General features: G+C 38.1%; 1 protein-coding gene across 2 annotated transcripts in view; it reads left to right on the top strand.

Moving 5' to 3' along the window:
- MGAT4A (alpha-1,3-mannosyl-glycoprotein 4-beta-N-acetylglucosaminyltransferase A) overlaps positions 1–16,936 on the top strand; it is an 83,106-nt gene extending 66,170 nt beyond the window's left edge. For both annotated transcript variants that reach the window (XM_037376042.1, XM_037376043.1), the window contains exons 13-16: positions 8,634–8,712; positions 11,847–11,913; positions 12,949–13,061; positions 13,247–16,936. In XM_037376042.1, the coding sequence (XP_037231939.1) occupies positions 8,634–8,712; positions 11,847–11,913; positions 12,949–13,061; positions 13,247–13,273 (286 nt within the window). In that variant the 3' untranslated portion in view covers positions 13,274–16,936. The remainder of the gene's footprint in view (positions 1–8,633; positions 8,713–11,846; positions 11,914–12,948; positions 13,062–13,246) is intronic.
- The last annotated feature ends 1,478 nt before the right edge of the window (positions 16,937–18,414 follow it).

Here is an 18,414-nt window from a genome sequence, read left to right on the forward strand (position 1 = left end):
GTTTTTTTGTTGGTTTGTTGATTTTTTTTAATGAATGGATGGACTCTCTTTTAAATGCTGAAAACAGCTGACATTTTAAAGATAAGAAATAAAGAATTTCTGTTCCTTTTGGATGTTATATTATTATTGAAATCTGCTTTGCTATTTTGGTATGTACACTGTTGTTCTAAGCACACATTTAGTTATTAAAACTGACAGTTATATTTAAACGTTTCTTTATGAAGCATACATTATTACTACTTCAACGGCAGTACTGCATATAGATTCATTTTCCTCACTATGAATAACAGATTCAAGATAATTCTTTTCTTTACTAGTTACTCTTTTTCTTCAGAGATGTCAGTGAGGAATGTTGTTTCCGAACAGCTCATTGTTAAGAGCTTGTTTCTGTATGTAGGAAGCTCTGAAATACTGGTGGATGAGTAGTGAGTCTTGAACAGAAGTAATAAACTTTGAACGTGACCATGGTTTAAAAAAAACAACAAACCCAAAACAAAAACACATCCCAGAAGGATGTTGCATTGCAGCGCTTAAGTGATGCTGGTGTCCATCATCATCACAACCACCTCTTTTTTGACTGTCTTAAGTTTCAGACTCCTCCCTGTAGATGTGATTGACAAAAATTAGATACTGTTTTCAAAGAACATGTGCACTAATGACATTGAGGAATCCCTTGGAAGCACATAATCTATGGCTGTTTTAATTAGATTGTGTTTACACTTGTGAGCTTTTCTGCAATAGGAATTTAGAATGGATATTTATAAAAAGGGCTTCAGGTTTGTTTCTGTGTATATTGCTTTCAAATCTGACCTTTACTAAAAAAAAAACCAAAAAAACCAAACCTGCAGGAAAACCCAAGGATATATTTTACACTATGGAAAGGAAAAAAACCCACCAAAACGCAAACCCCACCTGAACCTCAACAGTGTGTATATATATATATTTAATTTTGCTTTATTTTTTTAAAATATGAGGCTCACCCTTTCTTGTATGTAACTGCCTGGTAGTGTTACTTTGAATATTTTCAAAAGGATTAGCAGAAGGTTTTTTTGGGGGGATATTTGATTTTTGTTTGGGTTTGTGGGTTTTTTTTTCCTTCCCTCCCTAGCCCTGCTTTTAACTCTTTAGTTGCCCCATAGTTGGGTTCTTCTTTTAGCAAGTTATTGGGGAGTGATCCTAATGTGACATTGATTATTAATAAAGTGATTTTATTAGCTAGGAACTTGCTGACTGGAATTTTAGCTTTAAACTGAAGTCTTAATACTTTGACAAACCAACTTGTAGATTACATTTACTGCTTTGTGTTCTGATATTGGCATAGATGCTGGATGTGCAGTATTTGAGACTAACCATCTAGCTTTCCGTATTGTTGACCCTGGAATCCCAGGGAACATGTGATGTTAACCTCACATATATTTCCCATGGCATCTTCTTACAACATAGAATTCCCACTCATGCAAGGAATAAGTATTTGACGATTTAGGCTAGAAAATAAATGTGTTGTTGGGCTCCTGGTAACTAAACATACACATTACTTTGTTTTGAAATTATTGTGACAGTGTTGAAAAATACCTGCATAAAAATTGACTTACCTGTTATTATTGCCACTTCATTCTAAAGGAAAATAAACACAGCTTTTAAAACAGGTTCTCTAGCAGTGAAAGCTTAAATGGAATTTAATTTTCTTCTGAGTACAAGAAAGTTACCAAAAAAAAAAAATTATAGCAGTTGGTTATGTATGTGTCCGAAATGTGGTTAATTTTCCATCCTATGGGATGCAAGTCCTTCTGTGGGTAGAGAGATGTAAGGTCAAATGTGTTACAAAGGAAGAAAAGACTTTTTAACAGCTTTCCGTAACTAGCAGTGAAGTGGAACTTTCCCATCATTTGCTTTTGCAGTAAAAACCACTAAAAACCTAGGGAATTGCAAAATTGTTTGGGGTTTAGATCAGTACAGCAGTAACTTGACATATATAAGTTGTTTGTTCATAACGGTTGTTCAGTGTAGAAACTCTCCTTCAGCACAATGCAATACATTCAGCCTTTCTTGGGCAATTTGAGCTGAAGAACCATATATGTACACGCACACACAGAGTGTATGGCTGGAAATAATCTTTGTTCTGATTCTAAAGATATAATATAGGTTATTAAAGTTTAAGAGCATCTTTATTTTATTGAGCTTTAATGGTAGTGTTAGTTTTTAGGAAGTTCTTGAAAGTCTTTAATTTATTATTTTAAATGTTTTGGTGTTTGTCAATACATTTCAGGTGGGATGATATATTTAGTGTGTATAAAAAAAAAATAATTGAGGACTTAGAAGCTTCTGTAAACACAGAAACCAGTGATAATGAGTGGAACATCCTCAAATGGATGCACTGACAAAGGGGTTTGGCAGGCAGGCTCCCAGCTGCTGATGCTGCTTGCTCCAGGCATGGAACTCTGCCCATAACAGTGAGGCAAGAACTTCATATGAAAAGGGGAAAAAAACCCCAAAGTATGGATCAGAGACAGAAGAAAAGAGCTGCTTGAGCCAAGGACATGCTGCTTCTCCTTAATGGCACTAATATTCAAGATATATGTGTTTGGCAGTGTTCCTGGGTTTACAGTTCTTAGTCAGAAATCTTAGGGGTTTGATGCTGTTGCCGAAATGTTAGATGTCTAATGCCACTTGAGGTACCCTAAAATACTTCACCTGATTTCTAGAAGGGCTTGAGTCTCTGAGATGCTGTAATTGCACCTTGCCAGCCTGTGACAAGGTCTCATACCCAAGTGCAGTCTCAAATGGTGGCAAATGCCCTATATTTAAGAAAACTGAATGAAGTTATTTGTGCTTCTGCAGAATTAAGCTGGGGGTGGGGGAGGGGAAATATGTTTATGTGCACACACACACACATATATATTAAAAAAAACCCCAACCAAACAAAAACCAAAACAAACTCCAAGACCTTTCTAAATTTCAGTGGATTAGCTGAAATAACCTTGCAAAGGAACATAAGGGCCTTTTAACTAATATTGATGCAGTGGGAAAATTAGTAAATTTATTAAAGGGATGAGCAGACATTTCAGGACAGAGAATAGCTCCTCCCTTAAAAACAACCAACTGACCAACCAATTGACCAACCAACAACAAAAAGCCCAAACAAACAAAAAAAACCCAACCATAAACCATGTGTGTTGGGTAAAAAAGACTCCGAACACTCCCCTGGATCCCCCAGTCACCTCTTCAGTCAGGCTGCTTTGTGGTCCTTTGACAAACATGAGAAAGTTCTCTCCTCTTGGTGTGCTGGTTTAACACTTCTGTAAAAATGGGGAATTCATCACCTGCAGCTCTCAAACATGCAGCCCAGTTTACCTACTATGGACAGACTGGCTGGTTTTGGCAGAGGAAATCAAATCTTACGAGGCACTTTGTATAGAAGTTAATGGGGTGTTTTTGGTGTGGGTGTTTTGTTGTTTTTCAGTTGGGTTTTTTTTTCCAAATCAGGAACAAGATGGAAAAGCTACTATTAGATTGCTTACCTATTGTGAGTACTTGGTGGCTATATGTTTAGACTTGATAAATTTAGCTTTTTTTTTTTAAAAAGTATAAACAGTTTTTGCAAAGAGTGCGTAAAAGGCATAAAGGATAGGAGAAGAAATTGAGCTTGAGAGAGGGAAAAGAAATTATTCCTCCTCTTTTGTATTTTGCACGAGGAAATAATTAATGGTTAATACAGTTTCCAGTGACAGGAAAATAACATTTCCTAATGAGGATTCTGGGAAAACGACAGAGAGCAGGTAGAGTAGATTTCTTTTACTACATTTGCATCCAGTGATCAAAAGTGCTAGATAGAATTGGTGAATAATGACTCTTGCAGTGGATGAACACCACCTGTAGAAAACCAAAAATTTGCTGACTGAATGTGGCTTTTATAGAAATACATGTTGTGCAAAATTAAGAACTGTTACGCTGCATGTTGCTATGGATAAATTGTTTAAACATGGAAGGAAATACTTCTCTCTGCCTTCCTACCTCTTTTTCTCTTCTGAAAATGGATACACTAATACATATCAGATTGCTAAAAAGATGTGTAAGGAGGATACATAGAGAAAAAGATTTGATTCCTGATGTTTACAGAGCACAAAAGTCTGCTTTAATAAATAGATTCTTAGAATATTTGTTTACCATCAAGTGAGGTAAGTCCTTTGTTTCCTTCAAAACAAAACGTAAATCTATTGACAGTGGGTGTGAATTGTGCTTTTAAAAAATGTTTTGTGTATTATTTCTTTTTTCTAAAGCTGCCATAATTTACTGATAAAGTTATTGTGTGGTGTGTTCTAATTTTTAATTGCTCAACAAAATAGAAAATGATGGAATCACACTTTATGTATATTAAAAAAAATCATTGGCACTTCTGTTTATTTAAATAAAATATAAAAGATGGTAAGACAGATTTTTTTAATGCCTAAAAGAAAAAAAATTCGGTAATAGGTAGAGTAACATTTTCCTGGGCTTAAATCTGCTTTGATGTGAGGGAAAGAGACCTTCCCTTCATAAGAAAAAAAGGAGGGTGAAGAGTTGTTTGTATTTGGTGTTTGTTTGTTTGTTTTAAAGTACAGGTGATGAAAAAGCCATCTTCAAAGAAGAATATTAAAGCTAACAGTGCAGATTAGTAATTTTTATATTAATTTATCTGCATCTTTTCGGGGATGTTGCAAAAGGTGAGAATCTTTCCAGGTGCTCACTACTGGTGGAGTTCTGAATCTCAGTGTAGGCTTTTAAAGTACTGTAACAGTTAACTGCATTGACAAACTAATGATGTCTTTTGTCAGTGTGTTAATGATAATCATGCTTCTGCCCTCCCCTCCCTTTGTGTGTTAGGATGTGTATGAATATTTGTTTCAGCTTATTGGGGTTCCCCCCCCCCCCCAATTGGCTTGAGTTTATAGGTGTATGTAGCTCCATGGCAAGAAGTCAAACACTCCACTTTGGTAAATACACAAGTCACTGAATATGAAAACTGAAATTTTCTTTGCAGCTTTGACTTTGTTCCATTTTGGTTTTGGGGCTTTTTTAAAACCTTCAGTGCTCTTGAAATTTTGTGTAGTTTTTTATGCCACATGAGGTTCTAGTGTCTAGCGTCCTCTGTTACTCTCATACTACATTGACATCATGAGGAGGATGTGTTAAGTTCATACATTTAGTAACTTCTGGCAGCGAGGAGGTTGTCTCTGTTCTTGAATACCTACAGTAGCTAGTTTATTATCTTTGACTCTTTAAAAAGACACTGCCAGAGGAAAAGGTTCTGTAAAATGCAGATACATTCGTATTTCATTTACCAGTCATGTTATTTACTTCTCTCTGATAACTTCCATCAAGAATGTCCAAATGTGTTCATGTTTGTGTTTTGTAATATAAAAAGCTGTGAGGTAATATTCCATAAGGTAATAGTAGTATGTTTTTCTTAACTTTAGGTGAATTTGTGTTTGTTTGGCATTACTGTATTTAGAGGTCTATGGCTTTCAGAATTTTAATTTGAAAGAATAGTTCAGAAGGTGTTATGTTTAAGCAGCAGGCAGACAAGAATATCTTAGTGATTCCATCCTAAGAAAAATGTCGATTTACCAGAAAGAAAAAAGAATGGTTTTATTGTTTAAATGGACTGTCATGTAAATCCCAGCACAGATGTCAGAATAATATAGCAGATGAAAGCACAGATATTTCCGACTCTTTCAGAATCTGTATCAAGAAATACCTGTCGTCCTTGAAAGCCTCTGATGTATCAGTGTGTCAGGAAAACAAGTTTTACAGAAGAATAGCTAATGACACTTTAGGAGCTCTAGAGTATGTGTTTGTAAATAAAACTGTATGTCAAATTAGATTTTCTAATTTCTGAATTTTATTTCTAAGCAAACATTCATCAGATGTGAATCGACTGTGTGTATGTATTCATACTTCTGTTTTTAATCTGTGTAACTTTTTACGTCTAAGTAGGTGTTATCTGTCAAGTGTTCAAGCAAGGCTCAGATATAAAAATAACCCTTCCTTTCTAAATGTAATGTGAAATAAGATGTGACATACGCATGTGTTAATATGCTTGTGCATATGAGTAGACATACAGTTACAGAAAGCATACTAAAAATGTGGGTTTGATTATACGGAAATCTGGAAATCAGATTTTATTAATTACTTCCATAAATTGTTTTGGCATTCTGCCAACTTTTGAGTGCATTGCCCTAATGGAGTGATGACTGTTGTGGGGAGGAAACTGCACTTCAGTTTCAGAAGTTGATAGCACAGGAGGAGAAATGGTTGGCTATGGTTATATGGCTGCAAGGTTGTTTTTTTTTAAAAAAAAAAAAACCCAAATAAATAAATAGCACAAGACTACCACCTCCAAAAAACCCACAACCCAACCCACAAATAAAGAATAACCCATACTACCACTTCTTCCCTACCCACCTCCCCAAAAAAATCCCCACCCAGGCATCCCAAACCCATTATCACTCATTGAGATCACAGATCACAAGGAGTTTCTTTGTGGCTTTTTAGGTGTGTCTTCTCAGAAATCAGATTTGTGAACCAGAAAACACTAAAGAAAAGCATCATGTCTGTGGTTTGATTGGAGCATTTGATGGCAGCACCTTAGATGTGGGTGTCTGATCACTTGCATGTTAAAATAAGGCACCTTAGAAATTTCAGTGTTTTCAAGAGGAAATTGCAGTAGCAGTTAGGATATGCAACAGACTGAAGGATAGCAAGTTAGATCTGCTAGGTCAGAAGACATCGGAATATACCTTTGGTCTTCTGACCAGCTTTGCCAAGACTTTTGTTTTGCTTATTATTGAAATGTACAATAAAGGCATCTTCCTAGAAAGTATAATTAAGTCTTTGGGGGGTCTTGGATGTCACTAATGTTATAGAAAAAGTCACAAGATTTTTCTTGGAAGAACTGTGGATGTTTTACGTAGTTTGGATACTTTAGAATTGACTAACCTTTACGTTAAACTGCAGTGGGGAAATAGTGTTTCTTGAAGCACAGACAGTGTTGAAGCTTACTGAATCCAGTTTTGTTTTGCAGTTCAATCCATGTTCTGCTGAAACCAGTGCAATGGAAGTCAATGTGGCTTTTTTTACATCACACTCTGTGTGGTTTTATTCCTTTTCTGAGCCTTGATAAAAGAAATGGCGTGTGTGTGTGTATTTTTTTAAATTACTTATCTCATTTTGGGATCATTGACGTTTCTAAGTCAGGGTCAGAGAGCTCTGTTTTCTTCTACTTGTCTTGTAGCTATGGAGTATGGGTTAATGAAAATGTTTACCTGGCTGCAGACATATTAGTTAAAGACAAACTGGAATTTACATCTCCAATTATGTCTTAATAAATTGCAAATTGAGCTAATGTTTGTAATTTTAATCAAGTGATAATTTCTGAACTAATTTTGTCCCTGGCTGGTGATATATTTAATGTTGAAGATGGTGCTTACTGTTAATTTCTCTAAGTTCCAATTGAAGAAAGGTTTGAAATGTGTTGAGAGATTTTTACATATTCATTTAAATGTATTAAAAATAAAATAGGCTTGTTAAAAGTGGCATCTGAGTAGGTGTAATATCTAGGTAGTTTTTGACAGCAATCTGAATAAACCGTAGTCCACTAGAAAAAATGGTAATGAACAATTTTTCAAGCATTGATACCACCTAGTGGTAAAAAAATATTGTTACTTGTTTACGTAATATGTATTCAAAAGAATATGAAGTCTGTCTATATATAAAGGGAAATTAAACTGTCTTTTGTAACATCTACACATGTGTGATACTGCAAAAGATGTTTGAGAGTGGGCAGCTAGAATTGCGTTTCACTGCTTGGTATGTATAGGGATGGTTTTGATACAATTCTAGACATAATTACTCAGTCTCCTTTGAAAAAAAAAAAAGAGACATTTAATTAAATGCACAACTGAATGAGAGTAATGGGGACTTTGTACAGGTATAAAAAAGAAGTCCTTTTCTGTGTGTGTATGCACATCAAAAACATGCTTTTGTTTAAAACCAAAAAAATCTGTCTTTGGAGTAGAAGTTTGAATTCAGGTAACATTAAGGGTGTGGATATGGGTTGGGAATTCCTGGCACAGTCATTAATGAGACTGCAATGAACCAGGGTGGAGAACTGGTCTTGGGGAAAACTGGCCTGGCAAAATATTGACTTGGATAGATTCCCAGAGCTTGTTCAGAATGGATGTGCAGAGTTCATCCTGTGGGCACAAGGAGGAGGTGACATGGTGGGCAACAATGGGGAGAGGCTGAAGGAAGGCAGGGCTACTGCTTCTGGAGGTGATACCAGTGCATGCCAGGCAATAATGACTACAGTGTTGGGTCACTTTGTAGAATGCGATCTGTCAAGATCAGATTATGGAAACTACCTAAGTAAAATCCTGCCCAACTACACTTTCAAAAATGAACAATTTTAGCCCTTTCCATTACGGTAGTATGTGAAACCCTCTGTCATTTCTTATTGCCAGCTGATGTAGGTCCAGTATAAACATTACCTTTATCATTGTAACATCTGTAATGTCATTATTAACATGTAAAACAGTAATTTAGCTAATTCTGACTGAGGTATGCAGTGTATTTTATTTCTCCCTTTTCATTTATAGGTACTTGTTTCACAGTGGCAATCCAGAGCATCCAGGAGACATACTTCTAAACACAACTGTGGAAGTTTTGCCTTTTCAGGTATGACTTTATTGTGTCTTTGCTATTACAGGATGGAAGCAAACCCTCCTAATTTTATTGACTTTTTTAACAGGGTGAGGTAGACATGCATGCTTCTTTTTTTAAGCATAGAATCTTGATGCTCTGATGCTTTCATACTTTTTAAATTGGATCTAGTCACAGAGAACTATTGTAACTATTCAGACGTTTACTCAGAGTGCAGTCTGCTGCAAGTGCTGTTGGTAATTTGGAAGTGAACAAGCTCATTTTCTTCCCATTCACCGCTACTATTTAAAACAAAAAAAATCATAGAAACATAAACCAGTTTGGGTTGGAAGGGACCTTAAAGATCTTCTAGTTCCAACCACTGTGCCATGGGCAGGGGCACCTTCCACTAGACCAGGTTGCCCAGAGCCCCATCCAGCCTGGCCTTGAACACTTCCAGGGATGGGGCATCACAGCTCCTCTGGGCAGCCTGTTCCAGTGCCTCACCACCCTCAGAGTGAAGAATTTCTTTCTTATATCATCTAATCTAAATCTTCCCTCTTTCAGTTTAAAGCCATTCCCCCTCGTCCTAGCACTACATGCCCTTGTAGAAAGGCTTTCTCTCCAGCTTTCCTGTAGGCCTCCTTTAGGTACTGGAAGGCTGCTATAAGGTCTCCCCGAAGCCTTCTCTTCTCGAGGCTGAATAACCCCAACTCTCTCAGCCTGTCTTCTTCATAGGAGAGGTGCTTCAGCCCTCTGATCATCTTCATGGCTCTCCTCTGGACCCACTCCAACAGGTCCATGTCCTTCTTATGTTGGGGACTCCACAGCTGAATGCAGTACTGCAGGTGGGGTCTCACGAGAGCAGAGGGCGAGAATCGCCTCCTTCAGCTTGCTGGCTTTGTTTCTTTTGATGCAGCTCAGGGTGCGGTTGGCTTGCTGGGCTGCCGACGTACATTGCTGGGCCATGTTGAGCTTCTCATCAACACACACCCTGAAGTCCTTCTTCTCAGGGCTGGCCTCGATCCATTCTCTGCCCAGCCTGTGTTTGTGCTTGGGATTGCCCTGACCCATGGTGCAGGACCTTGCCCTTGGCCTTGTTGAGCTTCATGAGGTTTGCACAGGCCCACTTCTCAGGCCTGTCAAGGTCCCTCTGGATGGCATCCCTTCCCTCCAGTGTGTTGACGGCACCACGCTGCTTGGTGTCATCAGCAAACTTGATGAGGGTGCACTCAATGTGTCCCGTGTCACCAACAAAGACGTTGAAACAGTGCCAGTCCCAATACCGACCCCTGAGGAATGCCACTTGTCACTGGTCTCCACTTGGACATTGAGCTGTTGTCTGCAACTCTTTGAATGTGACCATCCAGCCAATTCCTTATCCAGTGAGTGGCGTATCTGTTGAATCCATGCCTCTCCAGTTTAGAGCCAAGGATGCCATGCAGGATAGAGTCAAAAGCTTTGCACAAGTCCAGGTAGATGACATCATTTGCTCTTCCCTGGTCCATCAGTGCTGTAATCCCATCATAGAAGGATACCAAGTTTGTCAGACACGACTTGCCCTTAGTGAAGCCATACTGGCTGTCACCTCCTTATTTTCCATGTGCCTTAGCATAGTTTCCAGGAGGATCTGCTCCATGATCTTGGCCAGGCACTAAGGTGAGACTGACTGGCCAGTTGCCTGGGTCCTCCTTATTTCCCTTTTTAAAAAGGGGGTTATGTTTCCCCTTTTCCAGTCAGTGGGAACTTCACTGGACTGCCACAGCTTCTCAAATATGGTGGATAGTGGCTTAGCCACTTCATCCACCAGTTCCCTCCAGACCCGTGGATGCATCTCATCAGGTCCTATAGACTTTTTCAGGTTCCTTGGATGGTTTCAAACCTGATTTTCTCCTACAGTGGGCAGTTCTTCATTCTCCCAGTTCCTGCTTTTTGCCTTCTGTGATTTTGGGCAGTGTAGCTGGGGCACTTTCTGGGGAAGACTGAGGCAGTGAAAGTCATTGAGTACCTCGGTCTTCTCCATGTCCTGGGTAACCAGGTCTCCTATTTCCTTCCAGAGAGGGCCCGCATTTTCCCTAGTCTAATGTCCCTCAAACTGGAACATCCCTTAAGGAAGTAATGCTGCTGAGCTTCTATTGCTATTGACACAGTTTGTGGATAGGTAAACAGGAAATTCTCTATCTGGCCCATCCCTAAGCTGTTGGTGTCAGCAGGAAGTGTCACTAATATGAGGACAGCAGCTGCAGAAGGGATAGGTACTCTCCTGAGGGAAGCATTTCTCCACTATGGACTTCAGTAGAGCTGGAAGCCTTTTCAGGTACTTTGACCCTGATCCTCCCTAAGCAGAACTCAGAAAAAACAAAAACAACCCTTAAAATGCCCAGACTGGATTTGTCTGGGACTCAAGCAACACCTTCAGAAAAACCCAACCAACCAAAAACCAAAATGCCAAAACCAAACAACCCCTCCCAAACCAAAATGAAAAAATCAAAGAAAAACCCCAAAACATCAAAAAACCCACTGCAAAACCCCCCAAAATCCTGTTTTTTCAGCAGCTTCTCTTAACAGTAGAAATTAAAAGAAAAAAAAAACCCAACAAAACCCCTGATATATTTAATCTCCTGTTTTGTCAAGCATTTTTGAAAGATTCCTAGGAAATTCTTACATTGGGTCTTTTAGTATTGGATCGTGTGATTCTGGGTGTAATTTTCCAGCTGTTTTTGAAGCTCTGGTCTCTTCATCTCACCCAAATTCTTACAGCAAAAAGTAGCTCTTTTGTTTGTCCTTAGAGAAATCTCTGGTCCAACTATAGGAAAAGAAGGCAAGATCCTGACTTAGCTTTTCTTCCAGTGTGTGTGCCAGTATCTGCTCTGTATTCTGTTCACGTGGCAGTTACTATGCAAGTTACATAGGGCACTTAAGGTACTCCTTTTTTCTACTTTGAAGCCAAACATTGTTCAGTTCTGGAACACTGCTGCTTTTTCTTTTTTTTTTTTATACTGGCTTGTCTAAGGCTATAAATAACTACTCCAGTTATTTATGTGAACTCTAGTTCATAATTATTTAGGAAAGATGGATGCTGAATATATAATGACTGCACACGCATTTGTCTTTCTCTGGCAAAGTCATATGTCAAAATAAATGATCTCATTTATGCTTTGTTGTTCTAGAATGAAGAACTGGTATTAAGCAAAGAAACCAAAGACAAACGCTTAGAGGATGGTTACTTCAGGATAGGTATGTCACAGTGGAAAGAAATGTGTATTGTTACTACTGCAACAGTTAAGAAATTTTCATTAAAATCAAAACAAACTTAAATCTGAGTTTTGATCATTCATTTTTGGGTATGTGACCTTGCAGGCTTCACTTAATATTGTTCCCAGTATTTCTTTTCTGAGTCTGATGTACTAAACAAAGATCTAGTGTGACTCTTGGTTGTAGTGCAGCTATATCCAACGTCTCTGCCAGGATCGATCACCTAGATTATTGTAGAGGCATTTCCAGGTTGTATAAGATCACCTCTTCTGTCCTGTGACTGCGCAAGTGCCTCTGCGTGAGCTGTGTGCTTGGCTTGCATTTGAACCCATGCTACAGACAATCAGCTGTCCTGTCACGGGATGAGATTGGCATTTCCATAGCCAAGCAGCAGTTGGGGAAGGTTCCAAGGATACCTGTTGTCAAGGAAGAGAAATTTACTCGTGGGTTGCTGGATTTAGGTTGGGCATCCCTGTTACAGTGAAAGCAAGTTTTTTTCATCTTAATGAACTGCAGTTGCTGTGTGTATGTTTTAAGTGTAAAGTCTCACTGGGCTTTTAAATTGAATTCTTACTCATCCTAATATAATTGAAGATCCTTTAAATAGGAATGTATTAAGCAGGAATGATATCCCTTGTCCTCAGTCCTCCCTGAAAACACACAAGCCATGTTTTGTTCAATGATATTAAATGAAAATCTGTGCCAAAATCTTCCCAGAGTTTGAGGTGCTTATACCCTTAGACAGTTCCAAAGTTTTTGTTCTGAAGTGTAATCCTGTTCAGATTGGTGTGCTCTGATGACACGCGCTGTCTGGTTTGCTGCTGCAAAGCTGAGTCTGACAGCAAAAATCGCTGGCTGTCTTTTGTTTAGGGAATGATACCAGTCAGCCCTACAGCCGCCAGCAATAGGTTTCACCTGTGAATTGTGGTATTACAGAGACGTTTTTCTGGACACAGATTTTGTACTGTACTTTGTTGCACAGGAGTTAATTGAGGATATACTTTTGCTTCTTTGCAGGGAAATTTGAAAATGGTGTAGCTGAAGGAACAGTTGACCCTAGCCTAAATCCTATTTCATCATTTCGGCTTTCAGTGATACAAAATTCAGCAGTCTGGGCAATTCTGAATGAGGTGAGACGTGGTGTAACCTTTTAAACATAAAACTGGCAAATGTGAGATTTCCTCATCCTGTCAGTGTTTTGAAGCTAATTCTGAAAACTTAAAGTTTGGCTAATGCTGAAAACAGTTACCTCTTATTACTGAGAAATGTACTACCCTAAAACATGACTTCTTTTTTTCTGATTCTCTTATTTCAGATTCATATTAAAAAGATTACAAACTGATCATGGAAATCTGCTTTAGAGGAAAAAGGAAGAATCCTTGAAAACTTTTCCTATAAAATCAGACATCCTTAGGAAGTCACAAATTGAAAATACTGAGCATGCACCTTATTCCAAATTTCTTTCATTTTCACTTGAACTCTACCTCTTGTGAAATCTACTGTAGATGAGAAGATTGTACTTACCCCTTCTTATCTGATCCATCCAGAAACTGATGCTCTACACTGATAACGTTCGTCTGAGGCCTAAGTTGTCCTCCACTTTAATGTGACTTTACCATCTTATGGTTACAGAACCCTGCTACACTTAACCTGTACTATTTTGATAGTATAGTAATATAGAGAAGTTGTACATATTGTTACATTCCTTGAAGAAGAGAAAAAATATAATTATTGCTAAATATGTTTTATGAAGGGGGTACTTTCGGAGTTCCATTTATTTTCTATAACAAGAACCCTCTTTTTTAGACTGTCAGGGATATATATTAAAAATGTTAGGGATATTTAATTTATTAAAATAATTTGAAAAGTACATATTTTTATGCAGTAAAATTTTAAATTGATATAGTTTTTTTTATGAATTCTCTAGTTTAAGTTATCTTTCTACATTTTTCTTTGGAGATGCAAACATAAATTAATACCATACTTCAAATATACTGCCATGTTTAAAAAAACTAGATTAAGTTTCTAAATTATGTAGTTTTGTACACAGAATCTGAATGATGTTCAGAGGCATTAACAGAGTTCTGAAGAGCATTATTCTTTGGGGCTATGAAATTCCACTATGTACAGTTTGTAGCCACATAAAAAGCATGCTGAAATGTCTTGTTTCATATTATGTACTAAATCTGCAGTGATTTTAGATTGAATCCATTGCATTTTAGAAGAATTTTTTCAATTGCAAACAGTTCTTTCTAAAAATCTTTGTAGACATTTCCTAGCCTGGACAGATTCATTTTCTGTACTGAAAAAAAATCATTCTCCAGCTTTGCTTTGGAGTGACAGAGTAGTTACCTTTTATCAGAAGTGTTAAGAGTAGTTAATACATTTGATCTACAGAAGCCTTCTTTTAAAAAGATCAGTTACCACAGCATTTATTTTAGATACATTACAGTCAGTAGTCACGGTTTATTTTTGTTTTCTTCCATTGTTCAAGAAGCAAGGTTTCAGTTTGACTCCTTTAGTGATCGGTGTAGTAACTTGCACTAACTTTTAGTAGGAACTGAGTTTGGCCTCAAGTTACTACCCTGCCTTTTCATTTCAAGGAAAACAACGCTGATCTTAAATGAATCAGAAACTGTGTCAGGAACAGAAAGTGGTTTGGATTAAATCCAGAGCAGAATTGTTGCAGGCAGTACTAATGCTGCGGCTGCTCTGATGCTGCTTAGCTGCTTAGGTGTAAAGACACAGGCATGGTAAGTCATCTAGTTAGAAATGGTCAGGAAGAAGAGAGGCAGAAATTCCTCTCTTTAATAGGAACAAAGTGCCTGATTGACATTGGAAGGGAGGCATCTTCCCTGGCTTGGGGATTCTCAGCTGCGCTGTGAACTAGCCTCCTGGAACTGACATCTCAAAAGCTGGCCCAGTTTTCCCTGGGAGGAAAGAAAAAAACCTCCGTTATCCCCAACACAGAATCATAGAATCGTTTAGGCTGGAAAAGACCTTTGCGATCCATGGTCAGGGCACAGATACACAAAACCTGTTGCGGGGTCCCTGATCTAAATCTTGAATTTGTATCTCCAGGATGAAAGTTCGACTAATAGATTTGGCCTCTTTTTTGTGACATATTTATAAGGATCAGGAGCCTAAACCTGACTGTCCAGCACTGCAAGCCATCACCACTGGGATACAGAGTCTTTTCTTCTGCCTTGTGGGAAAATTGTGTCGTAGCTTTGACAGTTCAGCAATTTTCAAGTTTAAGAGCTTAACTACTTCTACAGACCAGAGTCATTTTGGTTTAGCTGTGCTGTCTATGGACACAGGGAAGCCAAGATTTGTACACAGAGGTGAGACCTTCTGTTTAGATTGACTGGCATTATTTGAAGAAAAGCAGAAAGCTACAAGGCAGGCCTTGTTTACTTTTTTCTGGTTGCATCAGATGGTGTAAATAAAACGTTACTTGGAAAGCTCGTCTTGCCCGTACAGACTGTGGGCATAAGCTAAGCCACTGGCCACATAAATGGAGTTTATTCTTGGATTTAGAAACATGGGTGAATAGGCTCAGAATCCTGTGTGAATCTCGCCTATTGTGGTGCCACAGCCCCATTCGTTAGATGTTTAATGCCATGCCATCAAATTATTGCCATGCAATGGCTTTTTATTACACATTAGCTAGTAAAGGTCTAAGAAAATATTTAGGTTTTCTTCTCAGCTGTGCCTGTGAATGAATGATGCAAGTAATTTAAGCTATAGCTATTTATAACAATTTAGATTGCAGAAATATGTTAGATATTGCAGTTTGTTAATATAAGTAGTTTTGCTGACAGTGACTTGCATCTTTTTCCATGAGTTCAAAAGTTTACTGGTACCACTTATGTAAGTAAGCTGTGTGCTTATTCTCAAAGCACCACTGTTCCTGATGTTTCACAGTGGTTAAGATGAATCATTGCTAATATATTTAAATATATAGAACCCTTACCACATTGACTGCAGGACTCTGGTTAACAGTATATTTTCATTTTCAAAAATGTTGAGATGATACTTATCAAGACAACAAATTAAGTAGTGCTTAGTAAAATATGTGGGGGTTTTTTTGAAGATTGTTGCATTTTTATTACATTGTATTAGCAGGAGTTGGAAATACTCTGGGCTGCTTTAACACTCTAAATGTTCCTGAGCTTATATGCTCTCTAAATAAATGTGCCACATTAAGACAAATTATGTTTTGTAAATTCAGTTACCTTCAGACCTGGTGTAATCGGATAGTTCTGCAGATTTGCTTGGAAATTTTGCTGAGAAATAGAAAAAGCAGGGAAAATATTTCCTATCTAACTATTTCTGCAGACAACTATTTAGGCTTTCTACCTTTCAAATTCCAATCCCCAAGTCAGGCTGAAGTGTTGGAAGTCTCCTTCCTGGAATTATGGTGAAACAACGCTTCAGCTGTTTGGCTCAACAGCCATTGGCTTGGGCACTCTTTATGACTTTGTACACTCCAGAGGGGCTGGTGTCTCTTACACATCTCAGTCCTAAGTTATGGTATTACCACAGGAGTTTCTCAGCATCTTAAACCTGTTACCTGATTTTTTGGAAGATTTTTTCCTACATGCATTTAATTTCAAGTTCTTTTTGTTGTGACCTTAAAAATCACCTCTAGGCCACTGAGTCTTACAGTAATCAAATAATGGAAAATGTATCAAAATATACTGCATTATCCTGTTAGGCTCCTTCTGATGCTGTTAAAGCTTCAGAAAAGCGAACTTTTGTGAAACCAAAGGCGTTAGCAGAAACCTTCATTATCTGGGCAAATTATTCTTATACTGGATGCCAGACCAGCTGGTATGAGTGCTGGCTTTTCTGAGTTGATCAGAATTGCTCTGGACCAAGGAAATACAAGACTGTGAGTATAATCTCGCTTTGCTCGTTCAGTGGGTAGTCCTACTGAAAACGTTGTAAATAATGTGAACAGGATGTGATCGCAAATATCCCAAATAAGCACTTTTTTTTTTTTTTTTTTTTAATTAATAAGAGTTTTTCTAAAGCACTGTATAAGGCTTTGCGCTTTTGCGGACATCTCAACCATGTATTTGCATTGATAGGAAATTCTCCTATAGATACATTTGTTTTTTCTTAGCTGAAACATGGCTTAGAAAAATTCAAATGGATAAATAAATTATTCATGGACCAATAAAAGACTGGACTCTCCTGCTGTATCACCGCTTGTCTGGCTGTTCCAAAAGCAGTTTCTAAATACCTTGAGTCAGTTTAGAGCAAAGCAGTTTATACTTTGCCCATGTGATACACGATTCCTTGAATGGGCTGGAGTGGGGTTAGTCTTTGGCAAAATCAAACAACTGTGTAACATCTCTTCTTCATTTTTTCCAAAGTATATTATAATTTCAGTAATCTTTGGTTTTTTTGTTGGAAACATTTCTGCAGATGAAGTATTGTAGTAATTTGTAATTTGCTTCCAATTTGGAATTATTTTAGTCTTGAGGGGGAAAAGAAGAATTGAATCACTTGAAACTTTGCTCCCCTGAAATTAACCCTAGGTTCAGTATTTGTTCTTACTAGGAAGGATTTATTCTGAAAAAGCTAAAGCAAGTAACTGTAGTAGAAAGGGGAAAAAACCCCTGTGTTTTTAATTCATCTTTACAATCACCAGCATAATGCTGAAAGGCTATTAAACAACTGGTTTTCAGGCTAGCATTGATTGCTGACATAAGAAACACACAGACCTGATGAACTAGTCTTTGAGAGTGTCACTTCCCTGACCTTAGTGGTCCCTTAATGTTTTTGCTGATTTCTGCTGTAAACAGTATGCTGCTAGAACTTGAAGCAGCTTCATTTTGAGAATGACGAAGCCTTCTTTCAAAGGGACAAACTTTGGTATCTCTAAAGGGAAGGTGTGCAGGCCCCGAGTCCTTCATTGATTTCAGTGGTGTCCTGCCACTGGGCACTAAATAGGAAGTTATTTTTACTGTTGAACTGAAGTGGGTGATCACTGGTGCTAGGATTCCTGTTCGGGAAAAGGTGTAGTTAGGCCACAGCTGCCTGCAGGACAGGAGCTCGTGCTGTTAGCCAGCGTGGGAGCAGGTCCTGGCTGGAATCCTTCACCTTCCACGGATCAGCAGTTCAGTGCTTTCCTTGTTAAAAGGGGAACATTGCTCAGCATCTGCTGAGAGGAGGAGACAATTCTCTTCGAGCCTTAACAGTGGCTGAAACACACAGTACTGTAAGATGCACTGCCAGCATATTTGGTATTTTAAGATAAATATAGTTTTTCCTTAGAGATCAAATTCTAGTATTGAAATTAAGTCTTACTGTAACCAGTTTACTCTCGTGTTGTTTGGGAAACTGAATCCTAGTGCTCATGTTTCATACTGAACACTGCTTTGGAAAGTTGTCATCTTCATTTTCCAGAAGATACTGTTTGTGATGGTCAGTTTATCCTCCTGCCTTGTGGACTTTACAGCTGCAGGCATT

This window comes from Falco rusticolus, chromosome 2 (genome assembly GCF_015220075.1).
Source record: "Falco rusticolus isolate bFalRus1 chromosome 2, bFalRus1.pri, whole genome shotgun sequence".
In the NCBI taxonomy this organism is placed as follows: Eukaryota; Metazoa; Chordata; class Aves; order Falconiformes; family Falconidae; genus Falco; species Falco rusticolus.